This window comes from Sminthopsis crassicaudata, chromosome 4, assembly GCF_048593235.1.
Source record: "Sminthopsis crassicaudata isolate SCR6 chromosome 4, ASM4859323v1, whole genome shotgun sequence".
NCBI classification, from domain to species: Eukaryota; Metazoa; Chordata; class Mammalia; order Dasyuromorphia; family Dasyuridae; genus Sminthopsis; species Sminthopsis crassicaudata.
In genome coordinates, this window is record NC_133620.1 from 386,693,276 (window position 1) to 386,717,512 (window position 24,237).

The 24,237-nt window shown below is 34.6% G+C and overlaps 1 protein-coding gene across 9 annotated transcripts in view; it reads left to right on the forward strand.

Moving 5' to 3' along the window:
• The first annotated feature begins 1,280 nt into the window (after positions 1-1,280).
• TBCE (tubulin folding cofactor E) overlaps positions 1,281-24,237 on the forward strand; it is an 81,038-nt gene continuing 58,081 nt past the window's right edge. For 4 of the 9 annotated variants that reach the window (XM_074262449.1, XM_074262451.1, XM_074262453.1 and 1 more), the window contains exons 1-2: positions 1,330-1,542; positions 19,987-20,111. In XM_074262449.1, the coding sequence (XP_074118550.1) occupies positions 20,042-20,111 (70 nt within the window). In that variant the 5' untranslated portion in view covers positions 1,330-1,542; positions 19,987-20,041. Of the gene's footprint in view, positions 1,543-19,986; positions 20,112-24,237 lie in introns of all 9 variants that reach the window. The other 5 variants (XM_074262452.1, XM_074262454.1, XM_074262455.1 and 2 more) reach the window with 2 other exon arrangements.

The following is a 24,237-nucleotide window of genomic DNA, read 5'->3' on the forward strand; positions in this document are numbered from 1 at the left end:
TCTTTGAATCGTGCTTAGCTGGATAATAAACACTTAATATATGCTTATTGACAGACTCTGGTACTCTCTGAGGATAGGAATTGTTTCCTTTTATCTTTGATTCTCCTGAATTTAGCACAGTTCAGGGCACATAGTAGATGCTTAAGAAATACTTGTCTAAACTAAATTGTCCACCCTCTCAAGCCATCTTGTACTTATTAATACTTTGCATATATATGCATGTATATCTATATTTAGATGTTTACATGTATATGTTTATGTGTACATATATTTATTCACTTTATATTTATTATTCACATATATTTATTCACTTTATGTTGTACATATTTTTACATGGACTCTTGAATTAAAACCTATTTTTCTTTCATTCCTCTGTTCTTGTAACCCCAATTCCTAAGGGCATAGTTCCTGGCCTACAGTAGATGTATTTATTTAAATTAATTAAATAAAAATACATGCAAAGATAATCAATTGTGAAAAACATAGCTATTCTGATCAATACAATGATGCACAATTGCTTGCTTTTTTAAAAATTTTCAAAATACATGCAAAGATAGTTTTCATCATTCACTCTTGCAAAACCTTGTGCTCCCTATTTTTCTCCTTCCCTCCCCAAATCCTCTTTCCCCTAGATAGCAAATAATCCAATTTAGGTTAAACATGTGCAATTCTTCTAAACATATTTCCACATTTATCATGCTGCACAAGAAAAATCAGATCAAAGGGGGAAAATGAGAAGAAAAAAAAAAAAAACAAGCAGACAACAAGGTGAAAATACTATGTTGTGGTCCACACTCAGTCCCCACTGTTCTCTCTCCCGGTGCACACGGCTCTCTCCATCCCGCTATTGGAATTGCCTTCAATCACCCATTGTTAAAAAGAGCCAAGTCCATGTAGTGGATCACCACGTAATCTTCTTGTTGCCATGTACTTTCCAAAGGCTTTTGAAAAATGGTCTCTTCCTGCAGAAGAACTCTGCCTGTATATTAAAGCGATTTATTTTTTCTTACAATATTGGAAATGTTTTGCATGACTACCTAGATAATGGAAATCAATTATATTGCTAGTTTTTTCCATGAATGTGGGAGGGCATGAAGGGAGCGAATTTGAAACTAAAAGTAAATTTAATTTTTTTTTAAAGATACTCGGAGATTGATTTATGTGAACATTACTTATGAGAATAAGATAATTAAAACTTCTAAGATTTACTGCGCAGTTCTGCCCACGCAGATCCCCGCGCATGTCACTACTTAACATACACACTGCCCCGCCCTTCCCTCAGAGGTTCCCTTGCCCGTGCGCATGCGCGCTCTCCCATCCGCGGGAGTCTTCCGCCCAAGTAGTTCTCCAGGAACCGGGCATCTCCTCCCGGGAACCGAATAGCGTGTCGACGTCGGCTCCCGGTTCGACTTAGGAGGCGGGACTTCCTGTCTCCCAGTTGCCTAGCTTCCTACGGGAACCGGAAGACGCTGGAGGATGGGACTCGTGACAGCTTGCTAGCCAGCTCGTCTGTCCGCCCGCCAGCACTTCCAGAACGGGAAGGTGAGGTCGGGGACCCGCCTCTGGCCGGGGAGTCCAGTCCCTGTAATTCTCCATTCTCTATTGCTTTCTAGCTTGCATTTATCTCCCTGTGCTGCGGGATTAGAGGCCTCTCCCCACCCCCACTCTTGCGGCTTCTTTCCCTGGGCGTGGAGGCTGAGATCCCACCACAGACAGAAAGCAGGACCTGAAAGTTGAAGGGCGGGTCCTTACCGTCTCTTTAAAATGGAAGCTACCTCTCCTCATCTCCTTCGCTAACTTAACTGCTGTAGTACTGCAGGAATTGGGTAGAACTAAGCCCTTCGCACTCTGTTCCCCATCATCAGTTGTGTCTTGCCTTTCCACAAGTTTTCCCTTCTCCCTCCCCCTTGGCCAGCCTCCCGACCCGGCGAAGCTGGGAATAATAGCTTTGTAAAGTCCTGAACTTCCCTCAGGCTCAGTCTCGCACCTCCCTTATCGAAGTTAGGGTGATACTGCTATCCGTCCCAGTGGCCCCCTCCCCCCCAGTGGCTAGCACCCTCCTCTGTGCTAGTGTTTTTATTTACTTAGCATATTTTAAAATATTCATCCTTTTTTCATGCTGTTGTCAGTATGACGTAAGCCCTCTGAGGGCTGGGACTTTGTTTTTCCTTTTCTAATTTCCTAGCGCAGTGGCTGGCCGAGGATGCCCTCGCTTGTTGGGTGAATGAATAAAAGGGCCTTAAATATATAAAAAAATTTAATTGAGTAACGTTCTTCCTGTTGTGACACTCCTAGCCAGTTCCCACCAACCAAGCAAACTGTTCTTTCATTAAAATACCAAGTTTTGTTTAATACACTGTGCTAGGCTCTGTGAGGAATTGTAAAAAAAGTTCTCTGCTCCCAAGGACTTAAGATTTAATTGATGAGACAAAGTGTTACCATTTAAGGGGAAATAAACACACACACACACACACACACACACATATATATATATAATAGACTAATATCAAATAAATTGTAATTAGACAAGGAGAAAATAAACTGACTTAAAATGATCGGAAAAGACAAGAAGGCATAGGATTTTAACTGATTAAAGTGTTTGGATCTGGTGATATAACATAGCATTATAGATTTTGGACTTCGTAGATCTTCCTGTCCAACGTCTTTGTACAGAGGAGGAAACAGGTTCTCACTTGAAGTAACTTGTCCAAGATCATATAGTGGTAAAACTGGAGATGGACACTATGGTTTCCTGACTCCACAACCATGGCTTGTTGCCTTCCTCTTGCTTCTGTGTTGGAAAATAACTTCTGATGGTGGTAGTCTTTAAATACTCTTGTCTTTTTCCTGAGACATTTGCTCTTAGTCTGATATGTTGTACATTGTGGCTGTGGCTTAAGAATCTGTGCTACAATAATAATGTCCTTTTTCTTGTTCAATTGCACGGAGAATACATTTGGTTAAATCAATGAAGGCTCAGTAGTATCCAGAATAGGTAGAATTAGGATAGTCAAAACTGAACTTTTCTTTTGAAGATTAAGATTGTAATGTAAATATATTCTATTTGGCAAATACAGCTGTATGACAAGGAAATATTCAAAACAGTGGTCCTCAAACTACAGCCCCTGGGCCAGATGCAGCAGCTGAAGACCTTTATGAGGCCCGCCTGGTTATGGCAAAATCAGACCAGAAGTGACCTTCAACCTAAACTCGGGTTAGCAATGCCCACTTCCCGCACTGGGGCTCAGGTTCATCGTTTTTTTTGTTTTTACTATAGTCCGGCCCTCCCACAGTCTGAGAGGACCACTGATTTAAAACTTGTTTGTGAGTTGCCTAAAGCGGAGATTGTGAAAATGGACATTTTAGTAAGAATCTGAGACTTCACTTGAACCCAGCTCTTTTCAATTCCAAGTCCAGTACTCTTATCTAATGTGATAGTACTTCTCATTTGTAAACAGTAGAATTAAAAGAATCACATATTCTGTGCATTTTTATGTGCAAGTTCACTTTGACTAATCATTTATTTATATTACATTATTAACAATAATTGTGGTCCATTGCTAAATCAAAATTAAAGTTAGGAAAACAAAAGAAATGCAGTACTATTCAGAACAAGTGTTGTTCTTTAATTGTATTTAAAAACAAAAATTAAGTTAGAACTTATTCTTTCATCACCAGCAGCCTAGACATATTCTTCTTAAGGTAGCATAGGATCTACATGTGCATAATATATATTGTTTCTTATAGTATATCTCCATTTTGTGTATATATATATATATATATATATATATATATATATATATATATATATATCTCCATATAGTATATCTGCATTCTTGCAGTGTAGTGCATTTGTTTAAAAGAGTATTTGTGGGAGGAGGTTGTTGTTATGTTTTTCTGTACTTTCCCCTGTAATTCTGCATCCTCTCTACATCCTTAAATCCAACAAACCCTTTCATTTTTTTATATTATGAAATTGAAATCCATGGAGGTTTTCAGAGAAGACTGGCCCAGGGAAGGCTTTCTCTGACATCATATGAATTAATACTTGGTTGATTGATGTGACAGCTTACTATCTCTTATCATTAATATTTTCTTTGACCTTTAGTTAATAATTTATACAGAAAAATTATATCGGTATAAAATATTGAATAAACAATAGAGAAGAATTTAGAAAGTTTAGAAACTGAAAGTGAAGAATGAGTTACACAATTTAATGGTGATAATTCATTCATGAATTACCAGTGGGTTTATCTTCTTTTTTTTGGCAAAGAAGCTACATTTTTTTGATTCCCTGATGGTTTAGAGAAACCAAGAAAAGTAGTAATGTTCAAATCTCAGTAGCACAGTGCCTTGCTACATTGTGCTAAAAAAATGTAAATTGAATTATATAGGCATTCAGGTTCTTTTAACATTCAAAGTGTTACTCTGTATATCAGTGTACAGCAAACAAAATAACAAAATTTTTACATTTATGGATTAGAGACATTTTCTATAACATTATTTTTGATTTTACATCATCTATATATACTGATATAACCCTACATTAGTTAGAAAATCTTTTTGTATGATGAATAATAACAAAGAAAGATAGCAAAAATAATCCAAATAAGATCCTAGTCTGACATATGCAGTACTCCACACCCATAGTCTTCATCTTTTTGCTCTAAATCTTTAAAGAAAGGAGGGACGTACATTGTCTTTTCTGGGAGCAAAGTTTAATCTTTATAATTTCACAGTATTTAATTTCAATTTATTTGTTCCGTTTTTGTGTTGTGATTGTATACATTGTTTTCCTGGTTCTGTTAATTCACTCTGCACATTCTTCTAAGTCTTTACATGCCTCTTTGTAATATTTACTTTCATCCTTTCTTGTACTGCAAAAATGGAGTATAGATATTTTTCAAAGAAGTATAATATTTCATTTATCCTCACTATATACCTGCAGAAGCCGTTATCATTTAATGTACAGATTGAGGAATGATAACTTGCTGAATGTTAAAAAGTAGGAGAATAAGAACTATTGATTCTCATTCTATATTTCAATACCCAAGGCCACAGGATTTCTCTTTTCCTAAAACAAGGAAAAATTAATTGACAAGCTTTACTTTTGAACTAGTTAATAGTTATTTTAAAGAATCACCATCATAGAAAATTGAAGGGTGGAAGATTTCCTTATAAATCAGCTCTTTGTGGAAACGGATTTTTATATCTTAAGTACAAAACAACATTAACCAAAGTGTAGAAAAGTGATATTTCTGAAATAGTAACATATATAAAGAAAATACATCTCTATAATTAGACTATATCTAATAATGTTAGGGTATTTCTAATAGTGAGGAAGACTTAGTTGTTAGTAGATGTGAGGAATCCTATTAATGATATTAGGAGGAATACAATTGTAACATTGATAGGTGACTTCATGTTGAGATTCATGGACATAGGCTTGAATAGTGAACTTGACCTGGATAATTAGGAAATATGCTGTCTTCTTCAAACACATATCTAATACATTAAAAGTCTGCCAAGAGATATTGTTTTTCCCCAGTTTCTGTTTCTCCTACGGGAATATGGAAATATATGGAAGAAGAAATATAGAATATATTTCTAACGGTCTAATAATGGCCTCCTTTGTCAATCTTGCAAATCAGAAACAAATAGGTGGGCTCAATTGCTTGTGATTCATATGAATTATAGTATATAAGTATAAATACTTAGTGTAGTATATAAATAAAATATATAACTAGTAGATAAGTATATGTTATAGTACAAAGTAATATATCAGTCATTCTTCATTTTTTTTTTTTCCTACTGTTGTTATATTCTGTGTCAAAGTAAGTAGCAAGCAGTCCATGTGCCTTTCTGACTTACATACACACCAACTGGCTGTATAGAGAAAAGAGTATGTTGGAGTGGGGTCTCAGGGTGCCAAGGACTCTGAAGACTGTTCTTAACCATTTTTACTTTTTCCTTTAAGGTGATTCTGAAATGTGCCACTAGGTCTCATTCTATTCATACTACTATTACCACCACCACCTCTTTTCCTCCTACCCCATTCCCCCCAAGAATTTGGTTGCTGTACTACTTGGTACATATATGTTTAGTATTGCTATTACATCATTATCTATGGCACTCTTTAGCAAGATGTAGTTTCTTTCCTTATCTATTTTTGGTTTTGTTTTGTCTGAGATTAGAATTGCTATGGCTGTCTTTTTTTATTCAGCTGAAGCATAATCTGTTCCAGGGTTTTACCTTTATTCTGTGTGTATTTCTTGGCTTCATATGTGCTTCTTGTAAACAACATATTGTAGGGTTCTGACTTTTAATCCACTCTGCTATTCACTTCCATTTTATAGGTGAATTAATCATATTCACATTCATAATTATATATAATATATATACATATGTGTATGTATATATATATATATATGTATATATATATAATTTTTCTTCACGTTTTATTGGAAAAACCCAATTTATAGTTAGAGATAATGAATCTTTGAACAGTTAATTTTTGTTGAAAAGGTAAAAATACAGATACTTTGTGAGGATTCCTAAAATTGCTTATAAATTTCTGATGGTTAGATGTATTGCTACCAAATTTAATAAATTCATATAAACCTAGGGCTAGAAGAAAAAACAGAATTTGTATTGGTATAGTCTTCACAAATTAAAAAAAAAATAAAGATTTTAATTAACCTCAGGCATTTCTCAGATTTTGTTTTCATTGGCTATCTCTCTCTATATGGTGCCATATTATTTCCCTAAAGAGAGACTATAAACAAATATAAACAAATAACATTCTAATAAAAGATACTGTCATAATTAAAATATGATTATGAAATGAATTTGAGGGAGAAAATTAGTAATAATGGAATAAAGGAGTAACTGTTGGAAGTTTATATGGTATATTTACTACATTACATTAATGTATTTGGGGGAGGTAATGAAAAAAAAATGCAAAAAAATAGTTGTAAAAATTCACATCAAAGTAACTCTCATTTCTTTTCTTTCTTACTTGATTTTTAAAATCCTTTTTGAGGTCTTCCAAGAGAACCTTTTGATCTTGAGACTAATTCATACCCTCTTTGAGGCTTCATGGGTAAGGCATTTTGCTCTTACTATTCTCTTCTAGGTTTGTATTCTGATCTTCCCTGTCACCAAAGTAGCTTTCTATGGTTGGGCCTCTTTTTTGGTTTTTTCTTATTTTTAAAAGTTGAGTTTTGTATCTAGGACACAAGGGACATTGTCCCAAGCTTCTTTTGCAGGAGGACAGGGGGCCTCTCTTTTTTTGAGGTACTGTTGGCTTTCTTGGATTGGCCTGACCTAGTCCTGCCTATTGTTCCAGGGCTTACAGTTCGTCTTCTGTGTTTGTGTTAGAGGTTTCACATCCGGCTTACTGAGCCACTGGCACTCTAAGCCAGGATGGAGGGGCCAACACTGCTAGTTCATACTTTGGCTAAGTGCCTCCTGCTAAATTCCTTGTGCTGCACCTGCAATGGGTTGTATTCCCTACTGTCCAGTTGAGATACACCTTTCCTGAAGTCCTTCCAAAATATCTTAAACTGAAAAATTGTTTTACTCCAATGTTAGTGGGTTCTGTCATTCTAGAATCTGTTCAGAGGCTTGATCTAGCTAGTATTGATTCTGAGGGAAACTGGGGAGAGCTCAGGCAACATCCTGGCTTTTCTCTGCCATTTTGGCTTCCTTCCCTTTACCTTCCCCCCCCAGGGTTTTTTTTAATTTTTTTTTTTTTTTTGAGGCTGGGGTTAAGTGACTTGCCCAGGGTCACACAGCTAGGAAGTATTAAGTGTCTGAGACCAGATTTGAACTGGGGTCCTCCTGAATTCAAGGCCGTGCTCTATCCGCTATGCCATCTAGCTGCCCCTGGGTTTTTTTTAATCTTAAAGATCTATATGTCTGTTAGGTTTCCTGGTTGTCAGTGACAAAAATGAAAGTCTCTGGCCTAAGAAGCTTACAGACTTTTAGGGGGTAGCATGGGTGAATATATATATATATATATATATATATATATATATATATATATATGTATGTATGTATTTTGTACATATGCATATATGCAAGATCTACACCAAATATCATTTGGCAGTGCTAAGATAAGTTGAATTTCAAGGAAACTAAAGATTATACATACCTTCATTCTAGGTATGATGGCCAGTAAAAAGGTATGGAGATAGGTAATATTGTGTTATGCATAAGAAAAATTAAGAAGCCCATTTTGGATATGCTAAAAAGAACTATAAGGGAAGAAATATATAGAGTAGCTGGGAAGCTAGGTTGGGGTCAAGTTGTTGAAAAGTTTTAAATGCCAATCTTCCAGATAATAGAAAGCCACTGAAGTTTATTGAGGGTAAAGATGACATAGTCAGACCTAGGGTTTAGAAAAATCACTTTGGCAACTGAATAGAGAATGGATTAGAAAGAGAGAATCCTGATACTGGGAGATCAATTAGAAGACTGTTGCAGTAGTTTAGGGGAAAGGTGATAAGGATCTGAATTAAGGTTGGTAGCTGTGTGACTAAAGAAAAAGGGATGAATGGAGAAGATATTTAGAGATAAAATTGATAAGATTTGGCCAAGGACTATATATATAGTCATAAAGAGTTAAGAATCAAGGATGACACCAAGATTATAAACCTGGGTGACTAGAAAATTGTGTCCATTACAGAAAAAAAGAGAAATTAGAAAAAGAGGTGGCCTTGGGAGAATTATATAGACAGTATAATAAAAGAGTAAATGTGCAGAATTTAGATGATAAAAAAAATTTGATATTTTAATAGACAAGTAAATACAAGTATAGGTATGACTGAGATAGATGAAATAGGACTTAGAACTAGAGTATGACAGTAGAAGGGTAAATTTCAAAGGATCAGTTTCTCAGAATTGGAAGGGATCTCAGAGCTAAATCCATACTTGAACAGTAATTTCTGTAATATCATTAATAAGTGAAGGATTATCTAGTTTAAATGTGCGATCTCTAAACATGAAGAAACTATTTCCTGAGGCCAGTCAGGCAGCAAGCATTTATTAAGCTCCTATTATATACCAAGCACTGTGCCAAGTGCTAAACATAGAAATGTAAACTAAAAAAAAAAAAAAAAAAAAAAAGATTATCCCAACCTTCAAGGAAGAAGTAGAAAGATGAGAAGGGTGGAAGGCCATAGATCCTGAAGAAAATGTTAGAAGGTAGTAGTAGCCTTGGACCAGGATCCCACTTTTTTTAGATATCTCTGATTGTTTTCTTTCGAAATCATTTAGAGCTGGAAGTAACCTTAGATCTATCTTCTAGTTCAACCATCATCTTTTATTTATGGGGAAAATGGGACTCAGAGATGCCTGGGGTCACAAAAATAGTAAGGACTTCTAGTACTAAGTCCTGATGACTCCAAGGCTAATGCCTTACTATTAGGTCTCTCTAACTTCTACTTGTGATTTCTTGTTCTGCCATATTAGACAAAATTGATTAGTTTTAATACTTCTGCCACATGACAGCCCTTCAAATATTTGAAGCCATTCACAGATGGATAGGATAGTATTTCCTACAAGTTTTGTCATTTCCAGGCTAAGCAATTTCAGTTACTTCAGTTGATTTTTCTATATTATGGTCTCCATTTGCTTTATCATCCCACCATTTACAATAATTTTATGAATTAGTAATGTCAACAGTAAAGTTACTTGACTTTATTCATTGTTGTTGCTGTGTGACTGCCTCAGCACAGTTTCTGGTCATGCATTTCATTGAGGATATATCTTTTTTCTTTTTTTTGGTTATACATGTACATTCATTTTTTTACATATTTCTATATGACTCATGTTGGAAAAAAATCAGAACAAAAGGGAAAAACCACAGGAAAAGAAAACAGAGGAAAAAAATGAAAATAGTATGCATCGATCTGCATTCAGCCTTTTATGAAAAGACTCTGTGTAACTCTGCAGGGTTGGGGAGTAAGTCTGGGATGAGCTACCTACTGCCTCCCCAATTGCATGTTGGTCCAGGAGTAGTGTTACAACTAACAAACACACTTTTAGAGTGAGAGAAGAATCCTTTATTCAGCAGTTTTCATGAGAAGCAGTTGTGCTCATTTGGCAAAAGTACTAAATAATTGCACTAAATACAAGTGCAGATGCAAACTTTATACTGTTAGTTCAGTTCCTTTCTCATCCCTTCAAGGTTAGAATTGGTCAAATTTACAGTCAGAGTTAATTACATTTGGTCAGAATTACAATCCCAATTACAATTTGGTCACATTTACAATTAGAGTTTTAGTTGGTCAGATTTACAGTCTTCCTTATTTGCCCATTCCATGTCAAAAGGCTTGTGCCCTATGTTTGATCCTAGCCTGTTTGAGCCAATTTAAACCTGAGCCTCTTTGTCAGGTCCTTGACTCCCATAATGACTAATTGGACATATATCTTCAAGATGTCCAAACAAGATAGAATCACCCCTCCCTTCAGTCCTTCCACAAGTCTGTGGAAACCTAATTTCTCATACTTTTCAGTCTCCAGAATTCTCTCCATGGATGTGGATGACATTTTCCATCCAAAGTTTATTGGAAATGCTTTGAACCAAAGAATTGCTTAAAGGAACCAAGTCTATCATAGTTGATCATCACACAATCTTGTTGCTGTGTACAATGTTTTCCTATTGTTTGCTTTACTCTCCATCCATTCATGTAAAGATCTCCAGGCTTTTCTAAAATCAACCTGTTTATCATTTCTTATAGAACAATAATAGTCTGTTATTTTCATGTATCATAACTTATTCAGTCATTTCCTCAATTGATGGGCATTCACTCATTTTCCAATTCTTTGCCATCACAAAAAGAGCTATAAACATTTTTGTACATGTGGGGAAGATGTACCTTTTATGCCATTTTTGCCTTATGAGCCATCATTAATAATGTGCTATATCCTTTTTTTTTTTTTTGGCTGGGGTTAAGTGACTTGCCCATGGTCACACAGCTAGGAAGTGTTAAATGTCTGAGATCACATTTGAACTCAGGTCCTCCTGAATTCCAGGCTCGTGCTCTATCCATTGCGCCACCTAGCTGCCCCAATAATGTGCTATATCCTACTTAGGCTCACCATGCCTCTTTATATATATTAATCTTCAAGTCATCCTCATTTTTTTTTTTTTCCTTCTAAGCTGCAGTAGTCCTCAAACTTTTTTAATAGGGGGCCAGTTCACTGTCCTTCAGACTGTTGGAGGGCCTGACTATAATAAACACAAAAACTCACACTCTGTTTCCGCCCTTCAGCCCATTTGCCATAACAGGACCCGCTGCATAAATGTCCTCAGCTGCGGCATCTATCACTCTAAATTAATACTTTATCCTATGGTGTAGAATCATCAAGAGAATATTAGTGTTAAAAATACTTGCAGCAAGAAACAATTTGAGGTTATTGAAAGAATTATGTAACTTCAGTAATATAATACAATCTAATTTCTTCCTCTTATTAAGTTTTACAATTAATTATCAATATATAGTACTTGTTTTAAGTTTGCTAACTCCACTTCATATTGTAATTTGGGGTAACATGCATTTTTCATCTACTTTCTTTTTCCATTGTGGATACCTAGTTCCATCTCTTTCAAATGATCATGGATTTTTTTTAATGATAACTTATAATATTCTATTGTTCAAAGCAGTCAACACAATGATATCCAAAAAGTGGACAGTCTCGAGAATCTTGAATTAATAAAGAATCCATTTTCTTTTTGAACTTTGAACAAAAGTTTTTTATTATTAATATTTCTAAATTTTCAGTTTTTGTTTTGGCATTTAACTGAGATTTTACTATTTATTGTTTTATTGTTATTGTTGTTTTGCTGAGGCAATTGAGGTTAAGTGACTTGCCCAGGGTCATATAGTGAGGAAGTATTAAGTGTTTGAGACCAGATTTAAACTCAAGTCCTCCTGCCTTCAGAGAGTCACCTTCACTGTACCACCTAGATGCCCCTTGTTGTTTGTTTTCTATGGTGGTGGTTGTTTTGTTTTGTTTTGTTTTGTTTTTTTGAGCTGCATGCCCAATTCATTGATGTGATCTCTCTTCATTAAAGAATTTTATCTTTTAAAGACTACTTGTTTGGTTACTTGATATCATTATTTTGATGAAATTATTTCTTTTTTTTGATGAAGTTATATTTTGTTTGTGTTTTGTTTTTGCACTCCCCCCTTTTTTCAATTAAGTTATTTAGACTCCAATTAATTTTAATACGTTCTTTAATGGGTTTTCACTAAGCATAATTTTTATTGCATTGTGGTTAGCAGAAGATATGTTTAATATTTCTGTTATTCTGCATTTGTTTTTGAGATTTTAAATGCTCTCATACTTGGTCAACTTTTTATAGATACAATAAATGCTGAGAAATATGTATATTCTTTTTATTTCCTTTCAGTAATCACCAGAAACATATAACTTGTGGAATTTTATTCAGGTTTTCTTTTTCCCTTTTTTTTTTGGTTAGATTTCTCTGGATCTCAAAGAATATATTAAAATCTTTTGCTGTTATTGTTTTAATATTTATTCCTCCCTTTGGCTCATTTAATTTTTCCTTTTAAACTTATAGATGCTAGGCCACTCAAAACATATATATTAAGTATTGATATCAATTCATTGTCTGTTTACTTTGAAGTATTGTATGGTTTCTCTTTTCTTCCTAAGACTGTTTCATTTTCAGAGGTCATTATTGCTACTAAGGTTTTTTGAGTTAAGCTACAGAGGCTTCAGTTCCTTATTTTTATTATCTGTAAATCTTTGTTTCAAGTATACTCCTTATTTTTTTAATCTGTTGATCTTTTTAAAATTTTCAGTTGAATTTTATTTTCCAAATGCATTCCATATATAGTAATATTCCATTACATTCATTTATTATAACTTACTCAGCCATTCCCCAATTAATAGGCATCCACACAATTTCTGTTTCTTTCAAATGAAAAAATTAAAGTCATCACTAGTCATATGAAAAAATGCTCTAAATCACTATTGATAAGAGAAATAAAAATTAAGACAATTCTGGGGTACCACTTCACACCTTTCAGATTGGATAAAATGACAAGAAAAGATAAATAAATGTTGAAGAGGATGTGGGAAAACTGGGACACTCATACATTGTTATTGGTGTTGTGAACTGATCTAACCATTCTAGAGAGCAATTTGGTACTATGCCAAAAGAGCTGTCAAACTGTGTATATCCTTTGAATCCAATAGTGTCTCCATTGTGTCTATATCCCAAAAAGATCATAAAAAAGGGGGAAAAATTCACATGTGCACAAATATTTATAACAGTCCTTTTTGTAGTGACTAGGAACTGGAAAATGAATGGATATCCATTAGTTGGGGAATAGTTGAATAGGTTATGTTTATGGAATATTACTGTTCTATAAGAAATGATGAGCAGGCAGATTTCAGAAAAGCCTAGAGAGACTTACATGAACTGATGCTGAGTGAAGGGAGTTGAACTAAGACAACACTGTACACATTAACAAGATTATGTGATGATCAACTGTGATGGACTTGGCTGTTTTCAGCAATGAGGTGATTCAAGGCCATTCCAGTAGACTTGTGGAAAAAAGCCATCCAAATGCAGAGAGAGAACTATGGAGACTGAATGTGGAATATAGCATAGTATTTTCATATTTTGTTGTTGTTTGTTTGTTTTCTCATTTTTTTTCCCTTTTTGATCTGATTTTTCTTGTACAGCATGATAAGCATGGGAATATGTTTAGAAGAATTGCACATGTTTAACCTATATTGGATTACTTGTTGTCTACCAAGGGGAGGGATTTGTGCATCAGGATAGGAAATAAAATATTGTTTTGGGACTTTCAAAGGTATGTCTACTAAACTAAGTACCCATTCTTGCAAGAATGTAAAATAATAAATCTTTCCTGCATTCATCAGCAAGTCAGTGGAGTTCTTGGTTAGATATTTTGTTTCTTCTTCATCCAGGGCCATCTGCAGTTGTCTTGATCTATGTATTGCCAGTGGACCCAGTTGGCTCTGGAGAGAAAAGTGAGGCAGATGACTTTGCACGTCCTCCTTCTCTTAAATCCAATTCACTTGCATGTCTTAGCATCACTACCCTGATATGTTGGTCCTCTTCAAGAATAAAGGACAAACAAGAACTTTTTTGCATATGTGGGTCCTTTTTCTTCTTTTATGATCTCTTTTGGATATAGACCCCCTATTGAGATTGCTAGAGCAGAGGATATGCACAGTTTTATGTACTTTTTGTTTTTTAAAAAACATTTTAAAGTTTTGTTCTGTTTTTTTTTTTTTTGTTGTTGTTGTTCTTGTGTTTTTTTAAGAACGATTTGCCTTTCCTTTTCATCTCCCTCCTTTCATGTACAGAGCAAAAGAAATTCCTGGATTTTGTGTCAACAAAATTCTTTTTTTCATTTTTTAAAAAAATGTATTTATTTAAAAGCAAGTACAAAGTAAGAAAAAGCCAAATAGCAAAACAAAGACAGAAAAAGGAGAAAAAACAAAACATTGTCATATGCCCAGCAGAATATCGGGGAAGATTCAAAATATCTTACAGTAAATTTCCATTTTGAGAAAGTATATGCAATAATAGAAGTCATTATATTCATGATTGTCTTTCTTTTCTTTGCTTTTTTGTAGGTTATTCTTTTGTTCTCTGCAGTGCACATTTTACTTGATTTTTTCCCCTTTCATTTCCCATTCTTCCCCCAGAAGTCTACAGTTAATCAAGAATGTATTTACATATATATGTATGTGTGTGTATATATGTACACATATACACACATATATGTGTGTATATGTGTACACATATACATACACATATGTAGACATACTCTTATCCCCCCATACACACACACACAAATAAATTATCTATATGCATACCTACACACACAAACTTATATACATTTATTTATACATACAAAAATCTAAAACAGTATTAATATGGCTGACATATAATGTAGATTTCTCTCTTGATTGACTAAGTTTAACTTTGTCTGAGATCAATGATTACTAGCCCTACTTTTTTTTTCCCCTAATACATTCTACTCTCAATCCTTGTTATTATGTTTGGTCTTATTTCCTATTCCTTAACTTGGCTTGCTACTACTTAGCCTCTACCCCCACCCATGAATCCCTACCTTAACTTCTCCCCCATTCTTTCCTGAACTCTTTATCTCATTCCTATCTTATTCCACTCCTGTTAATCTAAACACCTTTCTATACCCCACCTTATCCTATGCCACCCTTCTTCTGCTCTTTATCCCTTTCCTATTAATCTATACACCTTGTTCCATTGCCATAAATCTATATATCTTTCTATATTCCACTATATCTTATTCCTTCTCCCTTATTTCTTTATAGATTTTTGAAGGTGCTATATTTTATTTATCCATCCATCTACACACACACACACACACACACACACACACACACACACACACATGTATAGTTCCTAAAACTTTAAAGGTTGATTGTTTTTCCAATATTATGGTTCTTGTCTAAATTGTCTTCTTTCTATTTTTTTTCCCCTACTTACTCAAGTATACTTCTTTTTCTTTCTTTCTTTTTTCTTTCATTTGGCAGCTGTAAGTAAATGATTTGCCTAGGGTCACAGAGCTAGTAAGTATTGTGTCTAAAGTAAGATTTGTACTTAGGTTGTCCTGATTCCAGGGCTAGTACCATCTAGGTGCCCCATGTAATTCTTTTAAATGACATATTATTAGTTCTGAACTCTTCCATTTTATGGATTAGTTCATCCCATTCACATTTGCAGTTATAAATATCAGTCATATATTTCTCACTAATTTCTTATAATTTTTTCTTTCTTTTCCCTTTGAATATCTCTTTAGAAAAAAAAATGGAAAATGATGAGTGAGAAAGAACATGCTCAGTATCAGTGCTATATGTTTAATGCAATTTACTTCTGGTTTCCTATCCCTTTTCTCTATCTTTGCAAAGTTTCCAATCACATGTCTTTATCTTTCTCTTTCATTTTAAACCCCCTTTGTGATCCAGCTTCTGAGCTTGGAATTTGTTTTGCTTATGATTAATCGTTTTGCTTATGATTAATCCCTTCCTGAATCTGATTTCCTTCTTATTCACCTCTTTTCTCTCATTTATCTCCCTCCTGTTCTCTATTGAATTGAATATTTCTTTTTTTCCTTCATATATATTTTTATTTCTCCAGTTACATATAAAGCAAGATTTTTACATTTGTTTATTTAAAATTTTGAGTTTTAGATTTTCTCTTCCTTCTCACACCCTCCACCCATTGAAAAGGCACATATAGGGGCAGCTAGGTGGATAGAGCATCAGCCCTGAAGTCAGGGGGACCTGAGTTCAAATCTAGTCTCAGACACTTATAATACTTTCTAGCTATGTGACCCTGGGCAAATCACTTGAACCCAATTGCCTCAGCAAAAAAAAAAAAAAAAAAAAAAAAAAAGAAAGAAAAGAAAAGGTATATGTGAAGTTACGCAAAATATTTCTATAAAACTCATGTTGCAAAAGAAAATGTAGATCTCCCTCAAGAAACAAAAAGTAATAACAACGTATGATTCGGTCTAAATTCAAGACACAATCAGTTCTTTCTCTGGGTATTGATAGCATTTTTCATCATAAGTCCTTCAGAGTAGTCTTGGAGTTTTGTGTTGCTGAGAATAGCAAAGCCATTCACAGCTGATCATCCCACAACTGCCATTACTATAAACACTACATTTCATCATGGAGGAATTTTTTTTTTCTGATAGCATCTTGTTCATGATTTGTTATAGAATAATAACATTCCATCATAATTACATATCACAATTTATTCATTTATTTCCCAATTGATGATCATCTCAATTTCCACTTCTTTGCTCTGAGAAAAGAGCTGCTGTAAATATTTTTGTATATATAGATACCTTTCCTTTTTTTAAGCTCTCTTTTGGGATTCATGCCTGTAGTGGTATTGCTAGGTCAAAATATTTTTGTGATTTTGTAGTTCCTTTTACATGGTTCATGTCTTTTCATTATTTAACAACTGGGGAATGACTGCTATTTTATATAAATTGAATTCATTTCTTCATATGTTGAGAAATGAGGCCTTCATTACTATTGTAGTTACTATTGTTAACTATATTTCCCCATTTATTCTATTCTCTTTCTGTTTCTCTTCAAAAATGTTTTGCTTCTGACTACCCCATTATCATTATGCCCTCTCTTCTCTTACCCTCCCTTTTCTCATATCCACTTCATTTTCTATTTTCCTATAGTGTAACAGAAACTTCTATACCCATATTGAGTCTCTATGTTATTTCTTCTCTGAACCAATTTTGATGAAAGTAAGGTTCACTTACTCCCCCTCCTCTTCCCCCTTTCTCTTCTATAAAAGCTTTTTTTTTTCTTTTTTCTTTTTTTTTCTGCTTTTATGGCAGATAATTTACATCATTCCACCTCTTCCTTTCCCTCCTATACATTCCTTTCTCCCCACCTTAATTTTATTTTTCTAAAAGATATCATTCTTTCATATTCAACTCACATCTGTGTCCTATCTATATATACTCCTAACTGCAGTAATAATGAAAAAGTTTTTATGAGTTATAAATATCATCCTTGCATTTAGGAACATAGCTAGATAAATCTTATTAAGTCCCTTTAGATTTCCCATCCTGATATCGCCTTATGCTTCTCCTGAGTCCTATATCTGAAAATCAAATTTTCTATTTAGCTCTGGGTTTTTTAATCATAAATGTTTAGAAGTCTTCTATTTCATTGAATGTTGACCTTTTCCCCTGAAAGATTATACTGAGTTTTGCTGAGTAGGTGATTATTGGTTGTGACCTTTGCTCCACTGATCTCTGGAATATCATATTCCGAGCCCTCTGATCCTTTAATGTAGAAGCTGTTAAATCTTGTATTATTCTGACAGTGATTCCACTATACTTGAATTATTTCTGGATGCTTGCAATATTTTTTCCTTGACCTGGGAGTTCTGATTTTGGCTATTATATTCCTGGTAGTTTTTATCTTGGGATCTCTTTCAAGAGATGAGCAGGGTATTTTTCAATTTTTATCTTACCTTTTGGTTCTAGGACAATTTTCCATGATAATATTTTGCAAGATGATGTCTTGGCTCTTTTATTGATTTGATTTTCAGGTACACCAATAATTTTTAAATTACGTCTGTTGGATCAATTTTCCAAGTTAGTTGTTTTTTTTCCATTGAGATATTTCACATTGTTTTCTATTTTTTCATTCTTTTTTTCTTTTGTTTTATTGTTTCTTGATTTCTCAAAGTCATTAGCTTTCATTTACTCAATTCTAATTTTTAAGACATTATTTTCCTCAGTTAGCTTTTGTACTTTCTTTCCCATTTGGTCAATTTTGCTTTTTAAGTCATTCTTCTCCTCATTAGTTTTTTGCATTTCATTTTACATTGTTGTGCTACAATACCCTTTTATTGTCCTGCCTCAGTTTCCCTGAATTGTCCTGCCTCAGTTTCCCTCCTCTCTAGTAGGCTACTTCTCTGCCAGTCTTAAAATAGCCAAGTTTTTTTTTTCCTCTTTAATAATAAAGGTTAAGTTAAAAACCACAAGCAATTTTTATACCAAGCACAGTTGCAACATTGAAATTACCAATTCTTAATCATTGTTCTTAAAACTTTAACAGAGCTCTTTAACCAACAAAACAGACAAGTCATACAGAACACAAGAACACAAATCACACAAACATAGACTGAAGTTACAAAATCAAACAAAATATTAAACATACAAACTAGGGGCTTTTCCAGGAGTAGCCCCTGGGGGAAGTTAGTTTTAGCTTGAGATTCTTCTCTCCCAGAATCCAAATGGAGCTTTTCTAAGCTTCCAGGCCTTAGTTTGGTGCATTTCTCTGCCTTCACAGTGAATGCCCAGAGATAACCAGATAGTGCCCAAAGACACCCAGACCAGATAGTGCCACATATCATCTTATTGACACTTCCCAGAGTTGTATAGCTCGTCAGCCCAACTTTTTCTGGGGACCCAGATTTGTTAATAATGAAACCAGACATAAAACTTACTCTGCAGGGTTTCAAACCAGATTCTCCCTTTTGGCCAATGGGAGTATTGGCGGTGAGTTCTTGCTGCAGCTGGAACTAGTCTCTCCATGGAATTCTGGAAGAAACCAGATACCAGCTTTCCTAAAAGAGCCCAGGACTAGCTAGCTCAAGGCTCCCCATCAAGACCTGATGTTCTCCAATTTCTAATCTTGCTCTCAGATTTCATCTCAGTGGGACCTCCAAATATCCCACTGGAGAAACTGAGGCAGGACAATAAAAGGAACAACAGCATCATTCTCATTTCTCTACCCAATTTTGCCTCTGTCTCTCTTACTTTATTTTCAGAATCCTTTTTAAGCTCTTCCATTGCCTGAGACAAGTTCTTATTTTTCTTGGAGACTTTGTATGTAGGAACTTTGTCTTTGTTATCATCTTCTGAGTGTATATTTTGATCTTTCTTGTCACATAGTAGCTTTCCAACGTCAGAATATTTTCCTCTTGTTTATTCATTTCTACAGCATATGGCTTGGCTTTTTAACTGTTGGCTAAAGTAGGGCTGTGTTTCTAGGATGGAAGGAGTGATGTCCCAAACATCAGAGGTTTTGTGCAGCTGTTTTCAGAGATTCTTCTAGGGAACTATACTGTAAACTAGTACTGCCACTCAGATCTGAGTATGGATAAAGCAACAGAGTCCTGCCTCAGTGCCAGAAAAGAGGGAAACTCCTTCTGACCTGATCTTCCACCCTTCTCCCCCTCAATCAGGCCTAAGATCTCTAGAAGCTACTGCTATGGTTGCTGTTACTACCCCTGCATCACTGCTGCTACCAGATTTGCTTGGGCACCCTTGCCACACCTTTCCTGCTGAATCCTCTTTGTTGTTTCTGGACTGAAAGATATGGAAATCACAGCTACTGCCACAGATTCAGGGACCTCACTGCCTGTTTCTGGTTTCCTAGAGCCTGGGCTGTGCTGCTATGACCTGTACCTTGATTGTGCTCCAGACCCATCCTGATGCCACAGATCCCTCCTCCCAACCTTCTAAGCTGCCTTGGGTTGGAAAATTGTTCTACTCCATCTTTTGGTGGGTTCTTATGTTCTAAAATTGGTTCTGAGTCATTATTTAAAGGTTTAAGGCAAAGGTAATTTAAAGGTAAAGGAGTTTAGAGGAGAGCATGGATGAGTCCTTTCTTCATTCTGCCTTCTATATTAGATTTTTTATGTGTGTTTTAGTCTTCCTTTGACTAGTTCAGATGAAGTGTGATTTAAGTGTTGTCCACTTCCCCATCCCTCTCTTCCCTGTGTTCTTTTTTTGCATTTTCTTCTACTTATACACTCACTTTACGTGTGATAATTCCCCTCACATACACCCTTTCTTTTAAGATCATCAAAACATCACAAAACTACTTCCTAAACTCTTTGTCTTATTTAACTTTCTCTGTTGCCTTAATGTCATTTTTGCTATTAGGTTCTATGGGGACACTGAGTCTCTCTTCCTCTCTCTGGAATGTTAACACTTTTTCTTTGTATAGTTCCTTCAGATTGATCAGATGCATTCATCTTTTTCTGTTTTTTTTAAAAAAAATTCCTTTGCATTTCAATGTTTCAACTCAGCAGAAACTTGTAAAAGTCCTTTATTTCCCATATAGAATTAGACATAGCTTTGCTAGATAAATTCTTGACTGTCAGTCTGTATCTTTTTCCTTTGAATGTTGTATTTGAAGCTTTCCTCTTTATATTTGTAATAGCCATGTCTATTGTTATCCTCTCTGCCTGTTTGACTGTTGAAATCTTTCTTTCTAGATGTTTGTAACATTTTTCCTCTAACCTGAGAACTCTAGAGTTTGGCTGTAATATTCCTGTGAATTTTCATTTTGGGGTTTAGAGTTTATTTTTACTTTCCTTGTAATCTTATTAGGTTTGAGCTATTTAAATTCATAATTTCTTGAAATAAGTTGTTCACAGGTTTTTTTGTTTTTTTGTTTTGTTTTGTTTTGTTTTGTTTGTTTGTTTGTTTGTTTTCTTGGTAAGGTAACTTTTAGCTTTTTCTTGCTTTATCTTCCAGGTTATTTGTTTTTGGTATGAGGTACTTTATATTGTCTTCCATTTTTTAGGCTTTTGATTTTGTTCTGATATTTTTATTACCTCACTGAGTCATTAATTTCTGGTTAGTCCATTCTTATTTTCAGATAATCTTTTTCTTGGATAAGGTTTTGTACCTCTTTAAGGCGTCATTTCGGTCACTCAGGCTAACAACTAATATGACTTTTTCCAACATTTTTTCTCTCTTGCTCCCCATATCCAACTAACTGCCAACTCCTATACTTTTTCAACATCTTTTGCACACTCCCCTTTTCTACTTGGCACTGATTTTAAAAAGATCTATACAGTAGAATACAGGGGATACATAAAACCAAAAATAAATAGTATAAAGAAGGCTTAAGTCCAAAAAGTCCCCAAATGGGATCAATAAAAACTATTGAAGATAGCAAATAGATCTTTTGCTTTGTTTTGTTTTGTTTTGTTTAAGGCATGTTTGGAATAAAAATATTGAGTAACAGATAAAGTCTCTGATTGGTTGGAACAGATGACAAAAGTATAAATTCCAAAGCCCTCTTTGCTTGTTTTTTTGTATGAGAATATAGGAAAACAAACCATGCTTTAAAAGGGAATTGAAACTCAAGATATGTGAAGCTACAGTAAGACAACTCCTAACTGCTTTGAATAAAGTACACACACACACACACACACACACACACACACACACTTTTAATCTTTGAGAAATTATGGAAAAGTAGAAAAGTATTAGAGAAAAGCTGATGTACAAATATCAAAATTTCAAAAAGGGGGCATCTAAAAATTGTACTTAGGTAAAGTTGATCACAGGGCTTGGAAAAATTCTAAAGTAGGTTATTAAACAAATGTTTATGATTGCTTAGAGGTATGATTAATAGTGATTACATAGATTTATATAGAACAGACAAGTTATGATAAAACAACCTTTTTTTCTTTTGATTGTCTTTACTAAACTTCTAGATCAGAAGTATACAGCAGATATACTATATCTTTTGATCAACTAGGTATTAGCCAGTCTTTCAGTTATTTATATATCCCACCCTAATGCTGACCCTTATCACCATACTCCTGGATTATTGCAATATTCTACTAGTAGGTCTCCTTATTGGTTGATCTCTCTGCCTTGTTTCTCCCCACTCCCCACTCCAATCCATTTTCAGCTTAATTGTCAAGACTCAGATCTGAACATTTTGTCAATTCTAGTAACTTTCTGTTACCTCCAGGATCAAATATAAAATTCTCAGTTTGCGTTCAAAGCCTTCTTATAACCTGACCTCTTCCTATCTTTCCAGTTTTATACCTACTCTTCTTTGTACTCTGTGCTTCAGTGTCCTTAGTCTCCTTGCTGTTCTTGCCCTCAGAACTCTCATTACCCCACTCTGGACATTTTCACTGGCTTTTCACAATCCCTGGAGTATTTTTCCTCCTCATCTCATTTCTTAGCTTTCCAGGGTTCTTTTTATGTTCTAGGAAAACATTTCAAAAAATTCCTTTATTTCTTACCTAAAGGCCATTTATCACTGCATTTTGAAAACCTTCTCAGCTTGGTACAGTGGTATTGTTGGAACAGTACTAATTTAGGAGTCAGAAAATCTTGGTTCTAGTCCTATCAGAATGTTGTCATTCATAACAAAGGGGCACAGTGATTTTTGTTCTTTTGATCTATTAAACATCTGCTATTAAGATTGTCATCTGACTCTTCCCGTCTTCATGCTTTTGCACAACTGGTGTCTATATTTCCATGATGCCAGGGTTCTTGCTGTTGTTAGGAATGCTTGGCCACATATAAAAAGATAATATTTAATTGATATGAATACAAAGCAAATTAATGTAATTCTCAACTTTGCTTTAGATTTAAAGATAAAGGGATAAATAAGTTTCTGCTTCCAAAGACAATTTACTAAATTTGAATATGAAGTCTATACATAGAGTCATTGATTTAGAGCTAAAAAGAATTTTAGAGATATTCTAGATCAAACCCTCAGCTTTCTGGTTAGCAAATTCAGGTGAAAAAAGGCAAAATAATTTCCCTATGATAACAGGTACTATGTAGTAGAGTTAAGATTCATTCCATTTTCTACTTACATCAATTCTTGGAGTGATGACATCAGATAAGTACATTGAGAAGCTTCTGCGACTTCTGACTTTAAATGCTATGCTCTTGCATTGTGGTTTTGCAAAGAGTTTGAAGTATAACTAGATTTTGATCTGCCTGACACCAGCGACTTAAAGGCCCCTCAGTGGGTAGTGTTATCTTAAACTTCAGGCTGGATGCCCACTGTCACCTATCATTTAGTATTATACTAGAAATGTTAACTATGGCAATAAAAGAAGAAAAAGAAATGAAAGGAATTAGAATAAGCAATGAGGAAACAAAACCATCATTCTTTTTTTTTTTTTTTTTTTAACATTTTAAAATTAATTTTATAATTATAACTTTTTTTTGACAGTATATATGCATGGGTAATTTTTTATAATATTATCCCTTGTACTCATTTCTATTCCTAATTTTCCCTCCTTCCCTCCACCTCCTCCCCTAGATGGCAGGCAGTCCCATACATGTTAAATGTGTTATAGTATACAACATATGTGTGCAGAACTGAATTTCTTGTTGCACAGGAAGAATTGGATTCAGAGGGTAAAAATAACCTGGGAAGAAAAACAAAAATGCAAACAGTTTACACTCATTTCCCAGTGTTCCTTCTCTGAGTGTAGCTGATTTTGTCCATCAATTGGAACTGAATTAGATCTTCTCTTTGTTGAAGATATCCTCTTCCATCAGAATACATCCTCATACAGTATCATTGTTGAAATGTATAATGATCTCCTGGTTCTGCTCATTTTACTCAGCATTAGTTCATGTAATTCTCTCCAATCATCTCTGTATTCATCCTGCTGGTCATTTCTTACAGAACAATAATATTCCATAACATTCATATACCATAATTTACCCAACCATTCTCCAATTGATGGGCATCCATTCATTTTCCAGTTTCTAGCCACTACAAAAATGGCTGCCATAAACCTTTTGGCACATACAGGTCCCCTTCCCTTCTTTAGTATTTCTTTGGGATATAAGCCCAGTAGTAGCACTGCTGGATCAAAGGATATGCACATTTTGATTACTTTTGGGG